General features: G+C 39.3%; 1 protein-coding gene across 1 annotated transcript; it reads left to right on the top strand.

The window, feature by feature from the left end:
- The first annotated feature begins 1,145 nt into the window (after positions 1–1,145).
- Positions 1,146–27,537, top strand: plcb2 (phospholipase C, beta 2). Its single transcript, XM_047345364.1, has 32 exons — positions 1,146–1,849; positions 2,048–2,125; positions 2,963–3,031; positions 3,915–4,055; positions 4,687–4,766; positions 4,905–4,958; positions 5,031–5,106; positions 5,220–5,320; positions 5,501–5,661; positions 5,744–5,890; positions 6,164–6,321; positions 7,232–7,314; positions 7,474–7,558; positions 8,371–8,581; positions 8,684–8,769; positions 8,847–8,943; positions 9,040–9,124; positions 9,246–9,370; positions 9,609–9,760; positions 10,909–11,073; positions 11,156–11,255; positions 11,357–11,461; positions 11,740–11,804; positions 11,916–12,006; positions 12,086–12,508; positions 12,647–12,830; positions 13,236–13,377; positions 20,658–20,722; positions 21,132–21,185; positions 21,368–21,425; positions 22,906–22,989; positions 26,614–27,537. Exons 1-32 carry the CDS (start codon positions 1,766–1,768, stop codon positions 26,782–26,784), a joined length of 3,780 nt encoding a protein of 1,259 aa, XP_047201320.1. The 5' UTR covers positions 1,146–1,765; the 3' UTR covers positions 26,785–27,537.

The following is a 27,537-nucleotide window of genomic DNA, read 5'->3' as shown; positions in this document are numbered from 1 at the left end:
TTAACGTTCCTGGAAAAATAAGTGTTATTATTTTTTTTTAAAGAAACAGTGAGAGGGATAATTTATTTTCCTTTTAACTGAGTGATTCTTATTACGTCTAAGAGCAGCAGAAGGAGATTTATAAATATTTCACAGTGTTAAAGTTTTGCTTAGAATCAAGCAATCAAATCAAATCAAATCAACTAAAGGTTATGTGAGAACTAAGCGCAAACTAGTATTGAAAATGATCCTAATTAAATTCAATAGTAATCACTTTGGCATCCATTCATTAATAATTACTTGAGCTGCTTAAACACAAACAAACGTTCAAAGGCTAATACTAGTCTTCAAACTACTACCAGAAGGGAAAATGTTTTTTACAAAAATGTATCAACAGCTTGTCAGTCCTTTAGAAGCTGGAAGAATTGACTTTTACAGCTTTATTCTGAGTTCTAATATTTAACTCTAACCAAAGAGCATAAATAGCAAAGGGAGATAAGCCAACTTTGGAACCCACTTTGACCAATGAGCTTTCAGAACCCGAACTCCTACTGAACAAAGAATTGAGCACATTAATGAGGTCCAAAACCAGGCTGCTGACTTACTCACTGAACTGATTGGACTTCAGCTCAGGCCTGGAAGATTACTCAGACTGGTTGACTGTCGGTTCTGGCCCATGCTGTTTTGATGTGAAAGGAAACGCTCTTAAATGAAGAGCGGTGGGTGAAGAAGCAAGGGGTTGAAGCAAAAATGGACAAACGTAACATAGCATAAGGTGCAACAAAAAACATTTATTTAAACTTAATCCGAAGGGGGGGGATTAGTCCTCTCTGGATCTGTCTGGCCAACCTAATTGGTGAGTTCTTGTTTCGGCCTGTCTTTTCTGAGTCTATATGCAACCCAGTGGCATGAACTTCCAGATTAACCAACCAGAAGAGGACTTGGGTTATTGCAAGAGTCACGTCACATTAGACAGGCAATGTGTTCTATTATATTTTCTAAACCACAATCTTTAAGATGAGAAAAACCAAAAATGTCACCAAGCTATCACTTTTGACTCACCACTACCTCATGATTGGGGTTGCTTTCATATTTAAAACAGTCCCAGAAATCATTCCACTTAATAGTTACACATTACCCAGTCTTAAACACTAAACTTCTGGCAACATAAACCAAGAGTGCAAAAGCAACAAGGAAGGTAGTGCGTTCTTCATAGTTTTGAGGAATTGGGACAACACCTACAGGAATAAGAAACTGTTCTGACTAGACCTTTGGTTCAGCAAGAACATTTTGTGCGCACTGCAGAGTATTTCTTGGCTGTTTAAAATATTAGATCATCATAAAAATGTTGGATTTCAAGATAGAGATTGTTTTAGAGTTTTTTCAGGTACCACTCTAGACTCAATCTGTTACAAGTCAATGTTTGTGTTGCAGCATTGACATATCATAATCAGAGAAAACAAATGTTCTGATAAGGGACAAATGTGGTGTTTTGATTGATAATTAAATTAACAACACCTTTTCATGTTGGAATATAGATCACTAAATCACAGGCTGTTTGGCTTCACCTTTCTTCTTGTTGTATGTGTCTTCATTTGCAATGCATATTGGTTTAGGGTGTGTCCTGAATATAGTCAGATGAGATGAACTCCAGCTTAGCGCATCTTTTGGATTCAGATGCAGTGCTAACCTGATAAGTGATAAGTATAGTCATGGTGGATATTCAGACAGAGGGTTTATTTAAGCTTTAGTGGTGTTGGATCAAAGCACAGGTTAGAGGGACAAAATGAATAAGAAAAGATACTTTCTTGACCCTCCAGAGGTCAAAGACTATCTGGTCAAAGGAGAACGGTTCACCAAGTGGTCAGAGGTGAGTGACTATTTTGATACAGAAATAACAGAAAAGAAAGGAAATATACTTTTATCCCTTTTTTATTATCTGAAAATAATTTCATTACTTAACCAAACTCAAAGACTAGTCAGGTTAATGTGTACTGCAACTAGCAGATTTATTGAAATCAATACTAATACAATTTGTGTGAAAGCCAATTCCCTTGTCTCTATCAAGGACACAACAAAGACTGTTCCCGTCACCATGAAGATGGATCCGAAAGGTTTTTATGTTTACTGGACAAACCAAAGCAAGGTAATCAATTTTAAGAGAGGTCAAAAGGAACCAAGATTGTTTCGCTGTAGAGCAGCATTCATTTGCATTCAGTCAGTGAAAGAAGTATTAAAGAAAAACCTATTGGTGCAATTCAATAGACAGCATCTTAAAAACCTTTCAGTTCAATAATACAGTATTTATTTATTTTTTTAGTGTACATTAATTCAAGGTTGAAAGGATTAGAACCATCAATTGTAATATTGGCAAGATGTTATTGCAACCAGTTCACAGCTGGATCAGAGTGTCCAGAAAGCTGAGAATTATTTTAAAATTCAAGCTATGTGTAGGTGGATTTGTGTTGTAGATCTGATGTATTGGATTGTATTAGATACAGTATCTGAACGCTTTTGAAACGCAGGTGAACGTGTCCCAGATTTAGACTGAGTAAAATTCATGTGATTCTGATCTGTGAATGCTGTGGGATAACTCACAGCTCCTTAGACCACCTTCACGCCTAGGCAGCCATCGATTAGTGCTGATGTGCGCTGGACTGGTGCACTGTGCAGCTGGACTGTAATCTTTTTTGTTTTGTAGATTGTCTGTCTTCCAGTGCTCTGTCCTCCTCGTTAAGGTCCCTTCTGGTTTTCACCAAATCAGAAAACCAGTGAGGCTTTAATTAAATGTGTGGCTCAAGTGTCTGGGCTGCAGCAGAAAAACAGCATGTTCTTGCATGTCACTTTAAGAAAATGTAGAGAACTAATATTCACATAGGCAAAGTAACCCAAATGTTTTTTGTTGTAGTATCTAAATCTATATTTGGCCCAGCGCCGAAAAGCAGAGTTTACTGCTGGATATGACTCTGACTCTTGTTTCTAGGAGACAACGTTCCTGGATGTTGCTACAATCAGAGATACAAGAACTGGAAAATATGCAAAACTTCCCAAAGTGAGTATTGCAAAATTACACTATTACATTTTATAATAATCTGCCATTTCTTTGCAATTTAGTCAAATGGATGTTGCTTCTTGTGTAAGAATCTCTGCATGCATGCAAATATGGTAATGTGCCCTTAGTTCACCCATTAATTTGAGAAACATATTTGCATTGCAAAAACCTGCAGTCAGCAAATGCACGAGGCATTCTGCCCAACTACAGATTATATATAAACGTGCACTGGTACACAAAGAGGCATAATCCCACACGGTGCCACTGACTGACTCATGATTCGGTTCCTCTGAGATTGGGCATGTTTTTTTTTTTCTCCTTTTTTGAACTGACAGCTGCCATTTGTAGTTTCAGTGAATTTCTAGCCCTCGAAGACCCCTGCTTAGATTCACAACATGCAACCATCCGTCGTCGGGTCTCATGGAAAAGGAAATTTGTTTCTCTTGAGGGCTGCGAGTACAACAAAATTGTAGATGTCAGCACATCTTTTTATTTGGCCCCCGAGAACCTTTAGGGAAAGCTTCTTCAAGGCCGTGGTCATATCTGCATCGCTGAGAACGGAACAGAAGTGTTTGATTGTAAAGAGGCACACACAGGAAGGTCCCACCTAATTCATAGAATTGCTTTCTCCTTTGTGTCATGTAATGTATGAGCCCCTGTGTGTAACCGTGTGTGTGTGTGTGTGTGCAAGAATCGAATCTCAGAGTGTTTGTACATGCGTTTGCATATTCTGGTTACCACATTTGCCTGCAAAGGTGAATCTTTTAGACTTTCATTTATTTATTTATTTGTATTTATTTACTAATTTATACTTTATGCTAAAAAACATACAAAAAAGAGTTAAGATCAATCAAATTTCAGAGATACTTTTGTCTTTTAACAGCATCCAAAAGTCCGCAATGTCTTCAACCTGGATTTCCCTGACAGCAACCACCTTGCCAAAACACTGACCATCGTCTCAGGCCCAGATATGGTGAATCTGACCTATCATAACTTCTTTGCCTCAAAAGAGAAAGTGAATCAGGTAATAATCAATGCCTGCTTGAGTATGTCATTTGTTCCCTGAAATGGCTGAAACACAGACAGAAGCTGTTTGCCATAATTCAATAATCCTCTGCTCCCCCTCTAATAAGGCACTCACAGTTTCCTTTTTAGTTTTATTAGACTTTATGGCGCCATTATTTAGATTTAATAAGCCAAAATAAAATTACAAATTTCATTTCCTCAAATGCAACATTAACTATCATGTTCTGAGCTACTACCATGTTCACACCATCTAGTGGTGAAAGTGTGACGTTTTTATCATTTTGCAAACTAATTACAGTGCCTTGCAAACGTATTGCAAGGTCCTTAAACTTTTTCACATTTTTTAATTTTAAAAAACATGAACTTCAATGGATTTTATTTGGATTTTATATGATATACTAACACAAAGTACTAGCATCACTGGAAAGTAGAAGGCAAATAATAAAGAGCTTTTAATTTTTTTTTATTATAATCCCAAAATGTTGCATGCATATTCTCTGTGACATATATATAGGTTTTTCTTCCTAACATGACAAAATGTGCACAAATATTTTTGATAAGCACAACAAATTTCCTCCCTTAAATACTTTAAAAGTCGTAGAATACTCTGTGTATTTTTCTGTTCAAAGAACTGGGCCGAGGACATTCTTGCAGTCACATACAATGCTGCAAGAACTAATGCATGCAGACAGGTTTTCCTGGAGAAAATGTAAGTGAACATTAGAGAACATGACACTGCTGTAGATATAGACAACAATACAGTAGTTTAGCACATGCTGCATAAGACTGAGCTGTATAAACACATGCACTGGGAATTCTAATGGAAATCTTGTGAAATCAATCTCAGATACATCCGCATTTCTCTTCAGACCAACAAGGATGGCAAAATCCCAGTGAAGAAGTAGGTTACCGTATAACCATGCAACATTTTGTGTGTGTGTATTGTCTAATTTATTAATTGTGTTTCTTTAAGCATTTACAAAATGTTCCCTGCTGATAAGAAGAGGGTTGAAAGTGCTTTAGCTGCAGCTCACCTCCCCAAAGGAAAGGTCAGAAACCAAAATATATTTTATAAAACAAATCTCAAAATTTCAGTTTATTTTCAATTTCATCCATTTTTTTTTTTTTTGAAGATCTGATATAAAAATTTATTGTGTTTCAGTATGACACCATTAAGCCTGATGTATTTACTGAAGCTGCCTTCAGGACCTTCCTGACAAATCTCTGTCCTAGACCAGAGATTTATGAGATCTTCACTTCATAGTAGGACATCTCATTGTTTTTATTTCTAAAAAAAAGTGACAAAATTATTCTGGTCTGACACTTGGCCTTCCGAAAATCCATCCAGCCTAACAATGGGCTCAGGTGGAGGTTAGTGGACTGTGATGGGATTGGGCACCATAAGGTACATTGCTGATGTGATTCTCATGCCTCATTTTGCAGCTCCACCAAACCTACCATGACAAAAGACAATTTCACTAAGTTTCTAAACGAAAAGCAGCGGGACTCCAGGCTCAACGAGGAGTTGTTTCCACGTCTACGGCAAGACCAGATCAAGGCCCTGATTGACAAGTATGAACCGTGCTCCAGTAACTCCAACAGAGGTAAAAACTCACAGAAGATCAACTTCTTGTTTCTCTTATACTTTCAAGCTTTTGCTGTAATTATTTTTCAATGAATCCGCAGGTCTTATCTCTCCAGAAGGTCTTTTATTCTTCCTGATGGGTCCGGAGACATCAGCAGTCATACAGGACAAGCTGGCCAAGTGTCAGGACATGACCCAACCTATACCGCATTACTTCATTAAGTCCTCCCACAACACATACCTAACAGGTCACACATCAATCTGACTTCATCATCGAAATCATTGTACCAAGGCCTTTTATCTTAGATAGCAGTCAAATTAAGGAAAACCATTATTACCTGTTAAATGTGTAGAAATTTGATTTCTTATCTCATATCATTTACTTTATCATGGCACATAATCGTATTACTAGGTTCCCCTATTGTAGCCATTGTAGCCACTTAAGGTTATCTTTTCCTTGAACCTATGAGATACAAATGCATTTGGAAGCTTTCACATATTTTTCTCCTCTCCTTGTTCAGCTGGTCAGTTCTCTGGCGTATCATCTCCAGAGATGTATCGTCAGTGCCTGCTGTCTGGATGTAGGTGTCTTGAGCTGGACTGCTGGAAAGGAAAACCTCCAGATGAAGAGCCAGTCATTACCCATGGCTTCACTATGTGCACTGAGATCCTTTTCAAGGTAGTTTTAGATGTTGTTGGCAACTTGTTTGAAATGTGTTTTGGTTCACACAGTGTAAATTCTCAAAAAAACAAAATAGTGCAACAAATACAATACCCTTTTAAAAACACATTTAAGAAGTGGCTATCATTTATTCATGCTTACTTGCTTGTTTGATACAATAAGCCAAACTATTGAGAGCCAATAAAGTCCACAGTAAAACTCAAACACATGGAGGAAGGCAGGCAGGCAGGCATTATCCTGTCACACTCAACACTTCCTTTTAAGGATACCTGCAGCTTTACAGTCTCAGGGGCCCAAGCGCACCTTGGTCCAGTTTATTTTGGTCTGAGAGTAGTGCTCAGCATTGAAACAACTTCAATTTTCTTTGTGTTTCTGTAGATTTTAAGACAGCTGTTAGACAGACTCAGGTGGCTGAGCTTCATACCATTTAGTTGTGTTTTGTTTTACATAAGTCTTGTAACACTGTCTTTATGTCTTTTACAACACAACCCATTTTTCCCAAACTTACAGGTTAATTTCCTGCATAATTTAAAATATGTATTCTAAACTGAAAGGTTACTTTCCATGATTTTAAGTGTACTTGCTGGAACTAGGCTAGATTAGGAGGTTTGTTACCCGAAACTTTACAGAATATACTGCTTACCTTCCAGAACTTAAAGGGTACTTTTAAAGACTGGGCTTTATAATCAGGTGAATTCCAGCAAGTCACACATTATGACACAACTGGGTCCTTTAAATCATTTGGGAACATTAATATATATTAATTAATTGATTCAATTCCAGGAAAACAGCTTGCACAATAAAAAAAAGTTGTAAATCATGGAAAGTTCCGGAAAGAACTTCTACTCACAAATCAATGAAATTGCTCTTTAAAAAGACATAAAAACATGTTTGTGCCATTTAACAGGATGTGATAGAGGCCATCGCTGAGAGTGCTTTCAAGACCTCAAAATATCCTGTCGTTCTCTCATTTGAGAACCATGTTGACTCGTAAGCCTTTTTCAACACTTTTTTTATTCTTAAGATAATCTAATAACATCATAATGCCATTTTCCAAAAATGAATTTATATAGAACATAATGATTTTGCAGTTGGACATTTGGAGCACATGTGGGTATCATAACAGGTGTTATTCTGTTTTGTTTTAAGGGTGAAACAGCAGGAAAAGATGGCTAACTATTGCAAAACCATGTTTGGTGACGCTCTGCTGACAGAACCTCTGGAAAAATACCCTGTAAGTTTAGTCCTGGAATGAAACTTTATTTCACATAATAGGTCAGGTTAAGACTATTTTCTAAGTAATTGTTAAACAATCCCTGTCTGATACAGTAGATGCAGGAATGTATTATTACATGGAGACTCAGTCAAGATTTGCAATCTGATGCAATTGTTAGATTATTGAAAGTGCAGAATTTAAGTTTTGTAAACGTATGCTTTCTTATCTCTGTCGGACAGACCCTCACAGTATCACACACTGACTACACTGATTATTGACCTCATAATGTGAAAGTGTATGCATATCAGAGTCAGATTTGTTTTATTGCCAGATGATTTTGGGGGAATAGCAAGGCTACCTGAATATATTGAATCACACCAGATTGGTCCAATTTTGCCCCGTCTGTGGGATCAAAAGTACCAACATGGTTTAAGAAAATCATTTTAACCACATTTTTGGTTGAATTGGGTCTTTTAAGCTTTCCGATTATAGAGTGAAATAACGTTCGTCATCATCTTACTTTTGTGATTTTTATTTATCTAAGAGGAAGGTCCAGATAGCAAAGAATAGCAAATTGAAAATAAATCTGAAAGATGTTCTAAATTCTAGTTTTTAAAACAACATACTAACATACATTTATGTTCTTGTCAATGTTTTTAAATAAACTTGATGATAATGAGATAATCAATTTCCTCTTATCAAGTGAGTTTTGCGTAACTATCTAGAAAAAGTAAAGAACTAATTAGACTTTTCATAATGGAATATGTTGAACTTAAAGTCACTTAAAATGTTTGACTGAATTTACTTGAAGTCATTTTCTTCCCATCAAGCTGAAGCCAGGCCAGCAGATCCCGAGCCCATCTGAACTTATGGGCAAGATCCTCATCAAGAACAAGAAGGGCAGCCATGAAAAGCCAGCCCAGACTAAGAAAATCAGTGCAGCCGTCACCGAGCAGACGGTTGCAGCCGAACCCGCCCAAGATCCAAATGCCTCTTCCCAGGATGGAAGCGACCCAGCCGCTCCCACCCAGGAAAACCAAGGTGCACTTTAAATATCCAGTGTAACAAATCAGGGAACATACTAAAATACACTCCAGGTTCATATGTTTACAACGTAATGCCGACCTAATTATGTGTTGGAAGCTGAGGGAGAGGCAGCCGCAGAAGACAACGAGGAACAAGAAGATACTGAAGAACAGGATGAGGAGAAAATGAAAACATCAGATGAGGTAAAAAATGAAAGTTTCATCTGTTTCCACTCAGAAAAGTCCAAACATCAGTTAACTTCCTGTCAACTTCCCAACAGGGCACGGCTGGACAGGAAGTGACTGCGTATGAGGCAATGTCCTCCATAGTCAACTACATCCAGCCCAGCAAATTCATCTCTTTTGAAAATGCCAAAAGTACATCAGCTCATATCACAAATGCTTTTTTACAAGTCTGTTAAAGATGTTATAGTAAGAGGTTTTCTCTCCTGTTTCCCCCACTTTTTTTTACAGAGAAAAACAAGAGCTATGTCATCTCATCCTTTGTGGAGACCAGAGGGGAGGCAATGATTGCTAAGACTGCTGTTGAATTTGTCGAGTATCCTTCAATAAAGCTCCAGATGTTACCCTGCACATAGAAAATCATTAAAAATAATTTGGTTAATCCAGAAAGAAAGATAAAAAACCTTCAAGAATATTTCCTAAACCTACCTTTATAGATATAATAAGAGACAGATGAGCAGGATTTACCCCAAAGGAACAAGAATGGATTCTTCCAACTACAGCCCTCAACCTTTTTGGAACGTTGGCTGCCAAATGGTGGCCCTCAACTACCAGACAATGGGTACATTTCAAAATTTCACTCACTAGCATCACATTTATAGATATACCCATGACAGTCGTTTAATTACACTTTGTTTAATTAGACTTTTTTCATTCTGAAAGCAGAACTTCATTTGTTCACCACTGGAGGTCCCTGGTGCGCCTCTTTGGGCTGCACTGACCTCTGCCGTCATCTGTATCCCCAGTGCTGGAACTGAAGAGAGGTAGCATAAATGAGTCCTGTTTCTGTGTTCTTTCAGATTTCCCCATGCAGCTGAATATGGCCTTGTTTGAATTTAACGGCAGAACGGGTTACCTCCTCAAACATGATGTGATGCGCCGCAGCGATAAAAAGTTTGATCCCTTCTGTGACAGAATTGACACCGTAGTGGCAAGCACATTGACCATAAAGGCAGGTTGAAGACTTCTTATAATCTTTCTCACTATACATCATTATATCTCTCTCTCTATCTATCACATTTTTGGCCCACATGCAAAACATCATGGCATCATCATGCTGGGGAGATACTATTTCCTCAGCAGGGACAGGGAAGATGGATGGAGCTAAATACAGGACAATCCTGGAAATTAACCTGTTTAGATGATGCAGAATACTGGGGAATGAGGTGGAGCTTCACCTTCCAGCAAGACCAACTGCATAAAAAGCAGCCAGAGCTGCAATGGAAAGGTTTAGCTGCTATTCTGCAACTTTTAGATGCATTCCTTATCCAACACACCTGAATCAAATGAATGGCTCTTTACCAGACCTCTACAGAAGTGAATAACTGAATGCTAATGAGGGAAATTCGATTTAGGTGTGTTGGAGAAGAGATGCATCTAAAAGTTGCAGGCTAGTTGCTTTCAGGGGCTGGACTTGGGCACCCCTGGTTTAAATCAATGCGTATTTCTTTGTTAGAATGACCAGATAAAACCTCAAAATTAAGAGCATCTATATCTAATCTGGTTGAGTTTAAGCTATTTTCCAAAGAAGAATAGGTAAAACTTTAAATATCTACATTTGCAAAGCTGACAGACTTTAGTATTGACTCAAGGGTGCTTTAAACAAACTCATACTGCAATGTTTTTGCAAAAATGTTTGAAAACCATCATCATTTTACTTCCACTTCTAAGTTGTTCACTACTGTATGTTGGACCCTTACACATACAAATCTCAAAAAAGTGTATTGAAGTTTATAGTTTCAATCTGACAAAATGTAAAGGGTTAAGGGGTGTGAACATTTTGCTAGGCACTGTATAAAGGTCAAATAATTGCCATATAATAGCCCTGCATTATTTATGTTATTGCATTGAAACATGTTTTGCATGCTTAGCCTCTGTAGTTCTGGGAAGTGTGTTCATGTTTTGTTCTGTTTAGCTTCCTGCTGTGATTGAAACACGTTTCTTGGTATTTTTATCAGACCCTGCATTAGAGAAAACTTCAGCTCTATTTATATCCACTCTCCCATTAGCATGCATGGACACAGCATCACTCATTAATGTCATAATTCAGTTCATTCATGCGTGTGTGTGTTATCGAATTTTATGCACCTGTCCCACTAGATTTATTCAGGACAGTTTCTTTCCGAAAAGAGTGTGAAAACTGGGGTTGAGGTGGAGGTGATCGGGCTGCCGGGGGACCCCAAGAAGAAGTACCGCACCAAGTGGTCCACCACACCCAATGCCATAAACCCGGTGTGGAATGAGGACCCATTTGTTTTTGAGAAGGTGGCCATTGCAGCACTACATAGGTTCAAAAGAGCAAAGCATGCATCTTTGCTCTCAGACTGATTATATGTGTTATTTATAGATCCTGCTTCCAGAAATGGCTGCTTTAAGAATCGTTGTCCATGAAGAGAACGGGAAATTTGTGGGACACAGAATAATCCCTGTTGACGCCATCCAGTCAGGTCAGTGAACCTGCAAAACACTTCAGAGCCGTTCAGCCTGCTCTTGGTTCAAAAGGAGTTGCTGTTCTAATAAAATCACTGTTTTAATTTGCCCCCTGCAGGCTTCCATCACATCTGCCTGCGCAGTGAGAGCAACATGCCTCTCACTCTGCCCGCTCTCTTCGTGTACATCGAGGTCAAGGACTACATACCTGCTGCATTTGCAGGTGGTTGGCGTTTTGTTTTGTTTCCACATTAAAATGTTAAAGCTTGCCATCAACGTAACTGCTAACAGCAAGGGAATAATATTGTAATGAAAAAACATGAAATGAATAAAAAAGCTGGAAGAAATAGTGAAATATATCACTTGAGTGAAATGAATTTATATAATACAGTAGTTTCACTTTTTTGATGAAATTACTTTTGGATGATATTCTTATTTACTGGGTTGCGGCTGTATGCTCGTAAGGGTTTTGCTGACTAATGTGTTTCACTCCTTCCTCAGATTTCACAGATGCCTTATTTAACCCAACAAAGGGCTCAGAGAAGACTTCAAAGACCCCTAAAGAGGTAAAAATGATTTCTCTGTATTTACTATAAAAACCTAACAGTAGAGATTCTGTTCCTAGAAGATGACAGTCTTTGCTGGATTGTTCCTGTCCTGTTTTCTAACCCCTGCAGTCATCATCTGACTACATCTCTCCCTATGAGTTGCCTCTTGTGGATCAACCTCCTGCAGGCAAAGCCAAGGAAAATGAGGCCCCTGCTGAAGGTAATAAATTGATTCTGATCATTATATGAGTCTTTTGTCAGGTTTTACTGTCTGAGTTATGATGCCATTATTTTTTCAGAAAAGGCTGTATCCGAACCTGAGCCAAACACTGATGCAAGTGAAAATCCATCACAGTCTCCTTCAGAAACCAGTGCAGAAGAAGCTAAAGAACAGCCTGAGCAGTCTCAAACCCTTGATGCCACCCCTGCTGAGGATGCTGAGCCAGATGCAGGAAATCCTGAAACTCAATCTGCTCCTAAAGCCGCTCCATCCACTGATGAGGTGGAAGATCAAAATCGAGTGGCCCTAAAGCCAGAGGTTGCTCCTGAATCCAAAGAGGAACAAGGCACTGATCCTGATACAAACCTTAAGTCTGACAATAAAGAAGTGTCTGAGACATCTGCAGCTGCTTCTGAAGAACAAGCTTCATCCAGCCTGGTGAATACATTGTCAGAACCAGCAGGATCAAGTGTCCTATCTCAGTCGCCAGCTAGTAGTGAAGGTAATAGTAAAGTGCTTCATGTCCTCTCACTACAGTGTCAGCAAAGGTTGCAGACATTATATACATACATACATGCATTTTATTAAACTCTGAAAACATGTAAGATTTCTGCAGCATTTCTCTCTCATTTTTCTGCAGAGCCTTGCACTGTGACTGTTGAGCAACTCACACAGCACAAGAACTATCAGAAGGTCACCAAGCGTCAGGAGAAAGACATGAAAGAAGCTGAGAAGAAATATCAGAAAAAAGCAGAAGATCTGATTCAGAAATACTCCGACTCCTTCAAGGCTATCAAGAAGAAGGGTTCACTGAAAAAGAAAGAGTAGGTGTATAATTTTCCTCTGTTTTTAAGGGAAAATGGCAGACTGTTTGACAAAAACAGGTTTTAATCATGTGGATCATCGGAGGTCCCTTGGTTCACTTTTGTGTGTCATACAGGCACCAAAGGGTGTTCTCCTTCCTGCAGAACAGCGCTAAATATTGAAGCATATTAATACCAACCCAACAAGGAAGTTGTTGCTGTTGTTTTGGTCAAGGTTATTAGCAAGATAATTTTTTAGATGCATGCATAATGCTCTGCACCTAGCAACTTTTCATAGCTCAATATTAAGCAATGCATAAAATCCCTGATTTAGTTTTGACTGCAGTACTTTTTACGCCCAAAGAAGCAGCCATGGCAAGTTGTGAGTTAATCAACCCTTTGTTTGTTGTGCTATGTGTCAACCAGGGGAGGGGACAACTCTTCCGACAACAATGGGAAGAAAGAGCGAGTCCAGGAGCAGAAAGACAAAATGCAAACTGAGCTACAGACTCTGTGGACAGAACAGTGCGATCAGATGAAAAGGAAGAAAGAGCAGTGTGCCACGGAGGTATGTCAAATACAGCAAATACAATCCTCTGTAACAGTATTCATTCTCTTTTACACATTACAACCATAAACTTCCATGTACGGTATCGTTGTTTTATGTCCTGGAAAAGCACAAAACAGCGTATAATTGTGAGGTGGAAATGGATGCATAGTTTTCTAAGACGTTTACGAATAAAAACCTGGAAAGTGTGTTAAGGAAAAGTGCAGTGTTAATTTCCCACAAGTGTTTTGTGCGCAGGCCAAAACATTGAATGTTGCTGAAAATAAATAAATAAATAAATAATAATAATAATAAATAAATACTAAAAATGCAAACACTTTTCAGATTTCTATTAGCAAAAACAAAAATGCTGAAAAACATTATTTTTCTTCATTTTCACAATTATGTACAACACAATCTATCCAATTGTTTTTCACAACACAAAGCTGGCCTGCCACATACAATCATAATAAAATACAATGAGATTTCTTGTTGTAATGTGAAAATATCTGACACAGTTCAAGGGGTATGAATAATTCTGCAAGGCATTGTAGTTTGAGGATCACATTTGAAATTTGGCAAACAGTGTCAATTAACAGTCTGCAGCACATGCAAGCTTTAAAATTCGATTTTTATTTTTAGATAGCGTTTTATCTGTTTACTGGCCACCAATTCTGCTTCTACTAAAAGGCTTATACAGGCAGCAGGGGGAGATTTCTGTAAACCTCATGCAGGATAGACAACAAAATTGTGTTTATATGGCATCAGAATGGCAGTGTAGGTGCTTTTAAGGTAACTTACCCAGGACCAAATAGAGCACTCTGAGACAGTGGTTTAAAGAAAATGCACATTTTAGCAAGAGACGAACATGAGGTGAAAACAGAGCAAAAAGAGAAAGACAGAAATGCTAAAACAGATATTACCATTACAGGCACAGCAGTTAGTATATAAAAATAGCTACTGCCATGTAAACACATCAAAACTTCCCACTTTTGTCATGAATAAATAAATAAATAATAAAAACATAGTTGATTTCATTAATGCAACCTAAAGATAACAATGAAGCATTTGCTGATGCAGTCGTTTCATAAGGTTGTGGGTTAGTGATTAGTTTCAGGGTTAGTGGGTTAGTGTTTTAGTGCCACTAACATTTTTAGCCCTTGCCTGGAAACAAATATCATCTATTTTGTATGGAAGTCTGCCTGTGTCTTTCACTCTTCAAAGGTGGAGATTCCTCTATTCTAAATAACTGTAGGTCCATAACCAAGCTAAGCCTCCTGGCCAAATGTTTCAAGTCCCTTGTCAGTGATCGACTAAAGGAGTTTTTATAAATAATATTGCCCAAAATGTGTTAAACATTTCTCTTTTATGCTGATGACACTGTGATGTATTACAGTTTCCTTCACAACTCAGGCCCTCACCCAATTACATTAGGCTACTAACAGTTTAGCAAAGCTTTTACAATTAAATACAGACTAAACCAAAGTCATAATTATTTTCAAATCATATAAAGGTTGGTTGATGTAATCTTTCTGTCAGTCTTGGACTATGGTGGCGTTTTGTATACGTATGCCTCATCTCTGTGTCTGCATGCTCTTAATACACTGTACCATGTGGTTTTGAGGTTTACTACTATTTTTACATCACCCACCCATTATTGTTCATTACATCAGTGGATGGTCGTTCTTATCAATGTGCAGAATAAAACACTGACATATCCCTGTATGCAAGGCTGTTCTTGGTCTACTCTCGTCCTTCCTCTTGAACTTCCTCCATCTGAAGAATTCAGGGCCTTAAAGCCTTCGTTCAGAGAGCAATTTTTTATTTTCAGTTCCAAGGGTATGAAATGAGATGGGGAAAAAAGCTTTCATGTATTCTCCTCCCTTTGACTGGAACGAACTGGAACTTGAACTTTATACCATGGCCTCATTGGAAGTTTTTAAGAAAATTCTGGATGACTTGGAGTCACACACATTTGCGGATGTTTTGCCTGATTTTCAGAGCTGAATTTCATATATCTGTCAGTTTGAATGTATGTGCACATATGTTCCGCTGTATTGGCCAGATGATGATGTCAAAGCTTTTGTAAGTTTCTGATTTATTCAAGTTTAGTCTGGTTAAATGGAGGCACACCTATGGATCGATTTTATGGCAACTCCTCAAACACCTCTAGATGTGACATCATGGAAAAATCTTAATAGATCAGACAAGATACCTGGAAGAGAATTGTGAACATCCTTAAGACTGGTTCATCCTTGGGTACCATTTACAGATATCTTAAAGTGCAGCATTCATCTTTTCCAACAATTATACATAAGTATTAAATACCATTGGAATGTTCAATCATCACAACCTTCAGGAAGGAAACGGGTTTTGTGTCACATAGAACGTGTTTTTGTGTGAAATGTTTGAATCAACCCCAGAAGAAAAGCAAAAGATCTTGTAAAGATGCTTGGTGAAGGTGCTAAGAGAGTCATTTTCCACCGTGAAATGAGTCCTATATGGACATCGTTTGAAATATCACTCTGTGAGGAAGAAGCCATTACTTTACCACCAATATAAAAAGCCAAATCTATTGCAATAAGAGATAAAGATCTTAATTTTGAGAGATATTATGTGGTCCCATGAAACTAAAATAAAAAAAAATGTATAATGATTTATTATATATAGTTACATTTTGTGGATAAGGAGGTAGCTTAAAAACAGCATTTTCACTGTGAAGTACAGAGGTGGCAATATTACGTGGCATGGTGGTTTTGCTACAGAAGGGACTGTTGCTCTTCGTCAAATATGGTATCATAGGGAAAGAACATTATGTGGAAATTAAGCTACATCTTATAACATCAGCCAGGAAGTAAAAATGGGTCTTCCAAACGGACAATCATTTAAAGCATTACCACCATATTAATTACTTAAGGGCAATATAATATTTGTGGGCAGAGCTGAAAAAGTGTTTGTGATTAAGGTGACCCACAAACCTGACAAAGTTACACCAGTTCTGTCAGGAGGAATGGCCCAAAGTTCCAGCAAACTATTGTGAGAAGCTTGTGGAAGGAAACACAAAATGTTTCATCCCAAATTATACAGTTTTAAAAGCAATTCTACTAAATACTAAAGAAATGTGTGCAAAGTTCTGAATGAACAAAATCTCTAAAAGTAAATTACTTCTATTATTATTCTGGCATTAAAAAAACTTCTTATTTTATTAATCCTAAATAATCTAAAAAAGGAAAGATTAATTTGATTTAATGTCAGAAATATCAGTGCAATGTGTAAAAAGACCAATCTGTATATACTTTGAACAGTAGAAGCAACATAAACTTGAAGAACCACAGCACAAACCTAAACATCATTTTAATAAACTTTTACTTAATTTAATAATTAAGTTGTCAACTGTATCTAATTACGCCATGATTTATCATATAATGAATGTGTTTTTTTGCAACTTTACCCTTTATGATTTATGTGTAAATATATATGTAGTAAAGCCATATTTAGCATTTATATAAATTGTGTTTTAAAGTAAGAACATATGATCCACAAATCCTAAGCTTTGTTTAATCAATATTTATTGCTGATGAAACTGAAAAATGCAAACCTGAATTATCCTCTTTTAAAAAAAAATATTAACTACATGTTTATCCTGAAATGAAATCTTTAACAGCAGACATTTTTAAGGGGATTTTTTAAACTTTTGCCAGCATTTTCTTGATTGTAATCAAACTGAACTGAGCCTAATATAGCCATGTAAATTATTATTGTGTTCTTTAGCTCTGAGCTTCTTTATCTGTCCTTTAAAGAATGAAATAGTACATTAGCCATTTCACAGCATGATCATAATTGAGTTATTTCTGCTCAGTTGGAATATGACATTGGACCTATTATTCTGTTATACTATTATCATAGGGAGGATTTTAAAATTAGGATCTGAAAGAGAATATTTGAATGCATTTCTAATAAAGAAACTCTCATTTACAGTGACCATTCACCCATCTCTCAGCGGTCTTTATTTAACGCTGTTTAAATTCACTTTTCTCCTGCAGCAGCTAATTTTACCTCTCTTTAGTGTGTTTCTTGGATCACAAGAAAAGGCGCTAAGAGACTCCTTTTATTATGCATCAGACTGAGGTTCTTTTCGCAAATGTTCAGTGTCTATTTCAGGATACTGTCATAGTTTTTGAGGCCGACTTGGAAGTCCTCAATCAGCGAGGAGTCCAGGATGAAAGACCCGGGAATCCAGGTGTGATCCTCTGGACCGTAGCCCGCCCGGTCGACCAGGTACTGCCAGCCCCGACCGGCGGACCGTGTAGACGGGATGACCCTGGAAGTCCCAGGCAGGCGGAGGGGGCCTGGCCGGAGGGCAGAGTGTGCTGGCATGGACAGGTTTGATCTGAGAAACATGAAAAACTAGGTGGGTGCGAAAGCTAGCGGGCAAACTGTGACGGACACACATCGGACTAACCAGAGACTCGATGGGGTAGGGACCAATGAACCTGGGAGAGAGTTTCCTAGACAGGGACTTGAGGGGAATGTCCCGGGCGTACAACCAAACTCTCGGACCCGGGCGGTACTCCGGGGCCTGAACCCATCGTTTGTCAGCGTAGCGCTTGTGTTGCGCCGAGGTCCGGTGAAGGGCTCTGACAGTGGCGTCCCAGATTCGGCGACTCCTTCGGATGTGTTGCTGCACCGAGGTAGACGCAGCCTCCCCTTCGTCAGACGGGAACAGGGGCGGCTGGTATCCGAGAGTCACTTCAAAAGGCGAAAAGCCCTTAGCTGTGGACACATGAGAGTTATGTGAGTATTCAGTCCAGGCCAGGTAAGAGCTCCTATCAGCGGGTTCCGATGGCGTGACACACCTCAGCGCTGCCTCCAGCTCCTAGTTCATCCGCTCGACTTGGCCGTTGGTCTGCGGATGGTGCCCCGAGGTCAGCGAGACCTTAGCTCCCAACGCAGCACAGAACTCCCGCCACACCCGGAAGGTGAACTGGGGCCCCCGGTCGGAGAGTACATCAGACGGGATCCCATGGAGGCGGAATACATGCTTGACTAGGAGCCTGGCAGTCTGGAGCACGGATGGCAGTCTTCTGTTCAATAAATCTCTCAAAACGTCATTAACGAGGTTCTGGAACACTGCTGGAGCGTTGCATAAGCCAAACGACATAACCAGATATTCAAAATGTCCCAGTGGTGTCTTGAAAGCCGTCTTGCACTCATCTCCCTGGCGGATCCGAACTAGATGGTACGCATTACGGAGGTCTAACTGTAGGGGCTCAGTCCTGTGAGTAATCTGGCGGAGAGACTGGCCATCCAAAGCCAAAACTTGACGTGGGGTGGCCAGTGGCTCCGTCTTTATTTCTTTCTGTTCCACCAGGGCTTGGTCGATTAAACTGAGTTCACACCCTGAGTCAATGAAGGCAATCAAACAAAAAGTGCGCTGGTTAGCAAGAATGGTGGCAGACAAGGCAAGTCGTGGGGCTTTAGAGGCGGGGCTTGGGTCCCTCAGTCACAACCGACGGATCTCCCTTTTTGGCCGGACAGGACAGACTGAAACAAAGCGATCTGGCTCGCCGCAATAAAAACATCTATTAGTCTCCCTGCGGCGTTGCCTCTCATCAGGTGAAAGCCGTACCCCACCCAACTGCATGGGCTCTGGCTCGACCGGACCGGAAACTGGAACAGGTGATGCTGGTAACTGAGGTGTGGAGGTGAACAGCACCCTGGGTGTCACTCGCTCAACCCGGTTCCGCCTTCTCTCTCTCATCCGTGTGTCCAGCTGGACAGCCAGATTGATATACTCATCTAAGCTTTCTGGCTCGTCTAACATCACCAGCTCGTCTTTAACGACTTCGTCCAAACACTGAAAAAAGGCGGATTTTAGGGCGCTTGAGTTCCAGCCAGAAGCCACCGCTAGGGTACGAAACTCTATGGTAAAGTCAGTTAATGGCTTTAGCGCCCGAAGGCGGCGAGCAACCCTGGACAGATCCATATCTAGGTCAAAAGTAAGCCTGAATTCTTTAATAAACTCATTGAAAAAACATCCAAACTGGTTACAGTCGGAAAATTTAGCTTCAGCCCAACTAAGTGCCCTGCCGGGCAGTAATCCTAAAATGTAGGAAACCCTCCCATCATCATGGGGGAAGCTCTGTGCTGATCGATTAAAAACTAAGGTACACTGTAAAAGGAAGCCCTGACAACTTCCGACCTCCCCCGAAAACCTTTCGGGGCTGGGGAAGTGACATCTCGGCTAAACGGAAGCAGCTGCGTGATGGCTGGCTCAGCAGCGACCCCCGAGGGCTGGGCGGCCTCAGTACCGAGTGCCTGCTGAAACAGTGCTGCCATCTGCTCCAGCTGCTGGTTAGTCTGCTGCTGTTGCTTTAGGAGGGTTTGGAGGGTTGCGCCGTGGGAGTGGATCTGGTGACTATATTCGGACACAGTTCTCTGGAGGGCTTCTGCTAGGTCCGGCAGGCCTGAGTGTTCTGTCATAGTTTTTGAGGCCGACTTGACCCACATGCAGTAAACACCCAGAGAACTGAGACCGTTTAGGAATGGGACCATCAACCAGGAGCTGGTGCACTGCAAGAAAACAACAGATCAGGTGAGTAATCTGCCGCTTGACAGCTGATTGAATTAAAACAAGGCTTACAGTAGGAGCGAGGTTCGATCCGCCAGGGAGATGGCTACAGAGTCCGGGCCGAGGGGAGGCTTCACCGGGGACAGCTTGGAGCCTCGATGATCGGAGCGTGTTTGACCGTCCGAGGGTGGACAGAGTTCGGCTAAGGTGACCTGGAGGTTTGCTCGGATGGACTGCCAGCTGAAGGCTTGATCCTAGGGTTAACTTGGTTCGGGTTTGGCAATGAGGTCTGTCCACAAGGAGCGTGGCTGGGTCAGGCACCTGGATCAAAACAAGAGAGTTAGTTTCTGCAAAGTTGCAAGGTTTGTAGCAAGACGAGACAAGATTGGGCCAGATGGTTGTACCGCAGTTGGCAAAACACTCAGGCAAAGAAGTGCTGGCTATCCGTCCTCTTTTTACTGCTCCAGCTGATCACCGAAACAAGCCGCACCTGTCACACACAGGAATAACAGACTCTGGCGGCACCTAGTGGTGGAAGATGGTTAGTAGCAGCCAAGCTCGATCCAGACCCTGACAGATACAGTGGCTCAGTCAGGTGATATTATAGCTCTGGCCAAGCTAATTTATTGCAAATCAACAACTGAAACAATAGATTTTAGATATTTAGAGTTACTCATTTAGGTCTATACCTTGACTGTGATCTTACCATTTTTTTGTTCTGTTGCGACAGAGACTTGCTAAGCTGTTGGAGATGGCCATGGAGAGACACACCATTGAGCTGAAGACCCTGGAGAGGTGCGAACACACATGCAAAACAATTGTGACATGAGGCACACATCAATTTAGCTTTGCTGCGTCCCTCTAATCTGCGTCCTGGTGCTTCAGTGTGACTTTGACTGTGTGTCATCTGAGTTGAAAAACTTGACATTTGACAAAGGGAATACATCTAATACTGAATGAATCACCTCAGCAGGCGGGTCGTCCAGTGTCCTTGGCTGGCTCATGGTGTTAGGTGTGTGTTGTCCAAAGTCCCCAGTTGGCAGACGGTTAGTTCAGGACAGTTATTATCCAACAGGTGCTCAAACAAACAGGTCTGATAAGGTCACACCAGAAACACCCAACCCTGCAACTTTTGGTAAAAGACGAAAGATTTTTCAGATTGTTACTATTTTACATTCTTTACTCTTTTTCCTTTTCACTGTAGTGAAACCAAAGAAAAGAAGAAAGCACTAAAATGTTCCTCCACAGAGAAGTCAAAGTAAGGTCATGGTCTTAATTACTTTATCTTTTTCTTCTCAGATTCTTAGTTTTGTTATGTGAAAATGAAATGAAATGAGAATTTAGGCAATTAAAAACAACTCACTCTTAAAAACTAGTCTATAAAGTGCAGTTTCTTTTCCATTATATGCATGCTATCTAATTTAAATGATCTTTATTTAGGTTGAAAAGAGCGATGAGCACCGAGATGCTGGATGACACAAGTCAGCCTGATGCTGCTGTAAGTAAATACCAGTAGTTTTAACAGTTTTGCGGTACATTTACTGTACATATACTGTACATATACACTCATCTACCACTTTATTTGGTACATCTTGCTAGTCCTGGATTGGACCCCCGTTTAGACTTTAGCCCCTTAACATCTGCCCCAACATTTTCTAATATTCGGGTTAGAATTGACATAATGTTTTGTGGGATATATTCAACAAATTGTTAGAAAGATTCCTCAGAGTTTTTGGTCCATGTTCACATAATAGCATCAGGAAGTTGCTGCAAGTTTCTTGACTGTACATGTATGATGCAAATCTCCCATTCCCCACATCTCAAAGATGCTGTGTTGGATTTGTGATCTGGTGACTGTGGAGGCCATTGGAGTTTGAGATGATTTAAACTTTCTGATGTGATCCATTATCCTTCTAGAAGTGACCATAGTAAGAAAGACCTGTCAGGTGGGCTGTGACATTTTAAGGATGCTCAATCTGTACTAAAATGGGCAAAGAAAGTAACCTCCACACCATTACACCAACATGGCTGTCCATTTTCTAATCTGCCTACACTGGGGGTAATGCTTTGATTTGTACACCAGTCCAAGCCCCGATATGAAGTCTGAACTATTAAACATCTAAAATAAACTGGTTTCTACCACTTGTGTTGAACAGATTTTTATTTTCCACATTATGACCATGAAGTGGCTGCATATTTGAATAAAACATGTTACCCTAGGCATGTTAAAGCAAACATGTTCACATCTCGTACACCCACATGTTGCTCTCAGGAACACACAAACACAACATTGAACGGCAAGTACTCCCACACATGAAAGAATCTGTGTATCTTGCCAACCCACAGTAAGTTCTGATTCTCTTCTCACCTTTTAAATAAAGTGCAGCAGACTCTAAGCAAAGGCCAGGCTTGCCCATCACTCAGAAGCTGATCACAGGGTTAATGCATGTGTGGTTGATGACTCACTCAGCTCTGCTCTTGTTCCTCTGTCAGCTCATCAGGATTCAGATCTGATGTATCTGGGTTAATGACTAGGTCCTTTAATTGCGCACCGCAACAATTACTCAATCTGGAGCTCAAAAGAAAAACCTCCCTTACCTTTCCGCACATTCGGGTCACATTGCAGATTAAGCTGATCTACTTAATCAGCATTTATCCATTAATTACCGCATTATTTACATAACAATCGCTTGTTTAATCAGCATTGGCACAGTATTGAGTGCTAGAGTGCAAGGGCTGAGCAATCTTACGGAGCAGGATCAACCGGGGACCTAACTGTATTGATCCGTTCTCAGGTTGCATCTCAGGGGGATACGTACAGACACTCACAGGAAGAAACATGAGCAGATAAACTACTTTCAGACAAAGCAACTATCTGTATATCTCTCCCACTACATTCACAAACACACACAAACTTGTTCATAGAGACTGAAAACCTCAAATCAATGGATGATGTTTTGTACTCTGCTGTGTTGCAGTCTGCAGAGTACAGTCCACAACAAGAGGCTCTGATGAAGAAACAAGCTGCTACCGTTGATGAAATCAAGGGAATGACTAATCAGGTACACACACTGACATCAACAGGCACTTGTATTTGGTTCCTAACAGGATTTCATACAGAAACATGAAACTGAACTAGGGGTGATGAATTCCTTTTTGAAAGGTATTCATGCCTCATTAATTGTTTTTTACATTTTCTCATACTACAAGCACAAATTGGGCCTAAAAATCCTTATTTGCTGTGGCAGGTCCAAAGCTTTGGAATAGTCTGCCTTTTAATGTTAAATCTGCGCAAACTCTGGAGCATTTTAAATTAACTTATTAAATTAATACTTTTGTTTCATTCTCTTTTATATTAATTGCTTCCTCTTCATGCCTTTTTATCTTTCTGGCTGCTTTTGTTTGTTTTAACAGCTGTTATAATCCGTTTTTATTGTCTTATGTTTTGTGTTGATTCTTTTTACAACATATGTCTGACAGTCACGACTTAATACACTTTGCGCAGCATGAGTTGCCGAAAACGTGCTATATAAATAAATTTGACCTTGACCATGACGATGTATAATATGAATTGTAAGGAAGAGACTGAAAGAAACTGAAGCACACACTGACATTTCTGCCCATTCTTACTTGCAAAACACTCCAAACTCAGTCGGATTGGATGGATGGTGTCAGTGGACATAGATTCCTTGTTGGGTTTAGGTCTTGAATGACAGGATGCTAGACATATCCTTTTATTTATTCCATGTTGCTCTGATTGTATGCTTTAGATTGTTCACCAGGAACAACCCATTGCTCACCTGGAAGAAGAACCTTTGCACGAGTCTCGAGGCTGATTGCCTCTGAAAGGTTTTCTCTTATGATTGCCCTATATTTACCTCCATTCATTTTCCCATCAACTTTGAGCAGCTTCCCTGTTACTGCTGATGAGAAGCATCCTCACAGCATGATGCTGCCACCACTATGTTTCAGGGTGGGGATGGTGTGTTTGGGGTGATGTGCAGCATTAGTTTTCTTCCAAGCAGAGAGTTTTGTATATAGGCCAAAAGGTTCTGGTTTTGGTTTTACCTGAGGCGTGTCAGTTTATGTGGATGGCCTTGTCCTGGTAAGCCTATAGTTGTTGTACTCCTTTTGTTTTGAAATGATGGGTTAAGCAGTGCTCTGTGAGATGTTAAAAGCTTGAAAATTGTCAAATGATCTTACCCTGTTTTTTTTTGCCTCTCCATAACTTTCTCCCTGATCTGTCTGCAATGTTCCTTGGTTGTTCACTAATGTTCTCTAACCTCTGATGCCTTCACAATTTAACTTACACAACCTTACTGGAGTTTATGAAGGGGTGTCCAAGTAAAGGGGGCTGTGTGACACATGCATGCCACGTTTTTCAGATTTGTGTTTGTATCATTTTGCTTCATTCATTTTGATAAAACAAATCCCAATAAAATGCACTGATGTTTGTTGTTGCTACTTTTGCAATACAATTGACTTGCAATAGGTGACTTCTGAAGGCAATTGTCTGCAATTAATTTTATTAAGGGGTATCAGTGTATAAAGAGGTTAATACATATGCAACCCTAATCTTCAGATTTTTATTTGTTAAAAAAGAAAAAGGACATCCATGTGTAATTTTCCTTCCACATAAAAATAATTAAATACATTGTGGTTGTAATGGGACAAGTTTAAGAAAAATAAATAATTTTAGCTGCTCACTGTATTTTATTAATACCTTGAAGGTCTATCCCCAATTTAAACACTTACCATAAATTGCATGCATGTCCATACAGATACCGATTATAACTAATCTGATGCCTAAATGTTGCTATTACCAAAACAGAAACAGCAGAACAAGCTCCCACAGCTGTAAATGATGTCAAACCTCGTTTTGTTGCAATGGTTCCCTTTGAATCGAAGAAATCTTGGCAGGTAATGTTGAGAAAGGAGGTGTGAGATCATTTAGACATTGACGTGTAAAGGCCAGATGGATGGTGGGTCTCTACAGTAGTTTTAGCCTCCAAATGTACTTTCTGATGTTGTGAGAAGAAGTGGGTGGATGTGCAGGTGCGAATAAACAAAGGGAGAATACAGACCGATTATTTTTTTTAAAGCTATTCCTGTCCTGAGTTTTTGATATTAATGTCAATACTAATGACTAAAAGTATGAATAAAAAACAAAAATTTAGAAAAAAGCTTAGTGTAAAATGAAATAACCACATCACACCCACATTTATTAGCACTCAGAATACATGGGCATATCAAATTAGGTGCAGATGATTAGAACATCATTACTCAGCATTTTGAAGGAGATTTAGGTCAATTTAATCCTAGTTTGGTGTACTTTTTACTTTTAACATCTGAAAGAAGATTGTAGCAACTCATGAGTCTGATAAAGGATTTAAAGAGGTCTCAGAAGAATTTCAAATCAGACATTCAAATGTTAGGAAAATAGCCAACATGCCCAGGTTTCACTGTCCTAGCAAGTTTATCCTGAGAGCAGATAGCAAGATGCTAAAAGAAGTCTCTAAGAACCGATAATAGCAGGCTTTTGCTTCTGTTGATATGAAAGTGCATCCCTGTAAAATAAGAAATCAATTAAATCAAACTTAATGGGTGATGTACAAAGAGCAAACATTTGACCTTTCAGATAAACAAGCAGGGGAAAATAAAGTTTGCCAGAGAGAATATAAATAAAGGGCAGGACTTTTGCAAAAATATTTGGATAGATAAGTCTAAAATGTAATTATCTGGACTCCGCAACACAGAAACAGAACATCATACCAACTGTGAAGCAGTTGCAAGTGTCTTGGTTTAGGGATGCTTTGCTGCAGCAGGATCTGTCGAGCTCACTAACATAGAATCCACCATGAATTCTACTATGTATCAGAAACTGCTTGTGGACAGTATGAGAACATCTGTATAAAAATGAAAGCTTTTTCGTTTTTGCGCTGTAAGGTAAAGAGATGCCAAATACAACCAAATAGGACAAATGTTCAACGTGTGTAATCTGTCATCCACAAGGGAGTGCTGCAGCACCTTCCACAACCCTTCTTCCCATGGCCTTACCTTCAGTGGAAAACTCTCTTGGCATCTACATTTAGTATAAATTTGGGTTAGTTGGTTTAGGACGTTAAAATGCACAGAAGGTCCAAAAGGGGCAACGACCAAAGCAGACTTCTACATCATAGCGGATTATCAACGCATTTTATGAACCTTTAAATCATTGTCACTTTTGCATTGAGTATTTATATAGAAGTTGACGATTATTTATATAGGAAATATATGTAGGAGGCGATGCGTTGCCAAAGATCCTCCTGTGTGAAACGGGTACTTAGAACAATATGTAAAACTTCTCTGTTACACAGCGTTACATAAAATGTAATGGTGTGTAAAAATCAAGAAAATAACGTTCACTTAAAACAAGTTTAATATAAACAGTATATATATATATATATATATATATATATATATATATATAATTTTGCAAAGCCTTACCGATATATATATGTTACTCTGACTCTTTGTAAAAAATCGTTGGCTTCTGTATCCTAAACTATGCTTTTAATCCAGCTCATCATCATAAGGCTTGAAAAGATCTTTATTTTGTGCCACAATAATCCGGTCTACTGCTGAGAACAAAACTACCTAAAAATCTGAATCTTTTTTCATAACCAACTTTTTGTCTCTATTTGCAGCTAATCCAGGAGGCACTAAAAGAGCATGGTCAGAAAATGAGGGCTCTGCCTGCAGAGGTGAGGAATACTGTTAACGTCTGCGTGGGGGCGCACTTCCCAGAGTACGTTGATGACAGCGGGGACAAAACTCATGCATGCGAGAGTTTCTATGGAAATGTCTTCCTGGGTTAGCTGTACTGTGTTATCATTCATCTTTCTGCTTTATGCCTTTTATATTAATGCTTTCAGTCTGTTATATAACCTAAAATTGAAACATTCCTTTAAAGTAGATGAGGACTATTAGCAGAGCTTGGAGTGAATTTCAAATATTAGATGTGCTATTCATAGCAGGAGTATCATTTAAGAGGTTGCAAGCCAGTAATGATGTCCCCTTGAATGTATTTTATGCCAAGGTTAGATGGTTTTAAAATTTCTTCTTGGGAATTACGGTGAAAGATCAGCTTCACTAAAAGCAAAAGGTCTGTAGTTTCAATCTCCTTCTGCTCTGCTCGGAGTTTTCATCCTTGTTGAATAAACACATTTTAATCTTCATGTTTCCTTGTCACTTTAGCTTTTTTCACTCTATGGTTTGTTTGGGGTTTTAAGTACTTGAAGAACTTGTAAACAAGATGAAATATTTGGTATGTGTTTAAAATAACCTCATTAACTGGCTTAACATGGACCATCTTCTTATAGATATGAGATGTTGTAAATCCCTTTATTTCCATGGAACAAGGGCAGCAAGTGGTACAGTTCGTGAAAAAGTTAAACATAAATCCAATAATTACTTGAAAAGTAACGTGTGCATCAAGTGGCACAAATAAGATGGTTTTCTGTTTTGTGACTGTTTCTGGATTTACTTTGTAATGATTCTGGGTGATAATTTATCTATAACAAATGTCACTTTTTCTTTCTGTGATTTAATAAACAGACATTTAAACTCTT

This window comes from Girardinichthys multiradiatus, chromosome 19, assembly GCF_021462225.1.
Source record: "Girardinichthys multiradiatus isolate DD_20200921_A chromosome 19, DD_fGirMul_XY1, whole genome shotgun sequence".
Lineage (NCBI taxonomy): Eukaryota > Metazoa > Chordata > Actinopteri > Cyprinodontiformes > Goodeidae > Girardinichthys > Girardinichthys multiradiatus.
This window is presented reverse-complemented; position numbering and strand designations above follow the sequence as displayed.

Bases quoted from the DNA above. Each gene is read 5' to 3' on its own strand.
- plcb2 (XM_047345364.1), top strand. From the start codon at position 1,766: ATGAATAAGAAAAGATACTTTCTTGACCCTCCAGAGGTCAAAGACTAT. The intron at 3,032-3,914 runs GTGAGTATTGCA...GTCTTTTAACAG, and splicing joins AATATGCAAAACTTCCCAAA to CATCCAAAAGTCCGCAATGT. The intron at 11,462-11,739 runs GTGGTTGGCGTT...CTCCTTCCTCAG, and splicing joins CATACCTGCTGCATTTGCAG to ATTTCACAGATGCCTTATTT.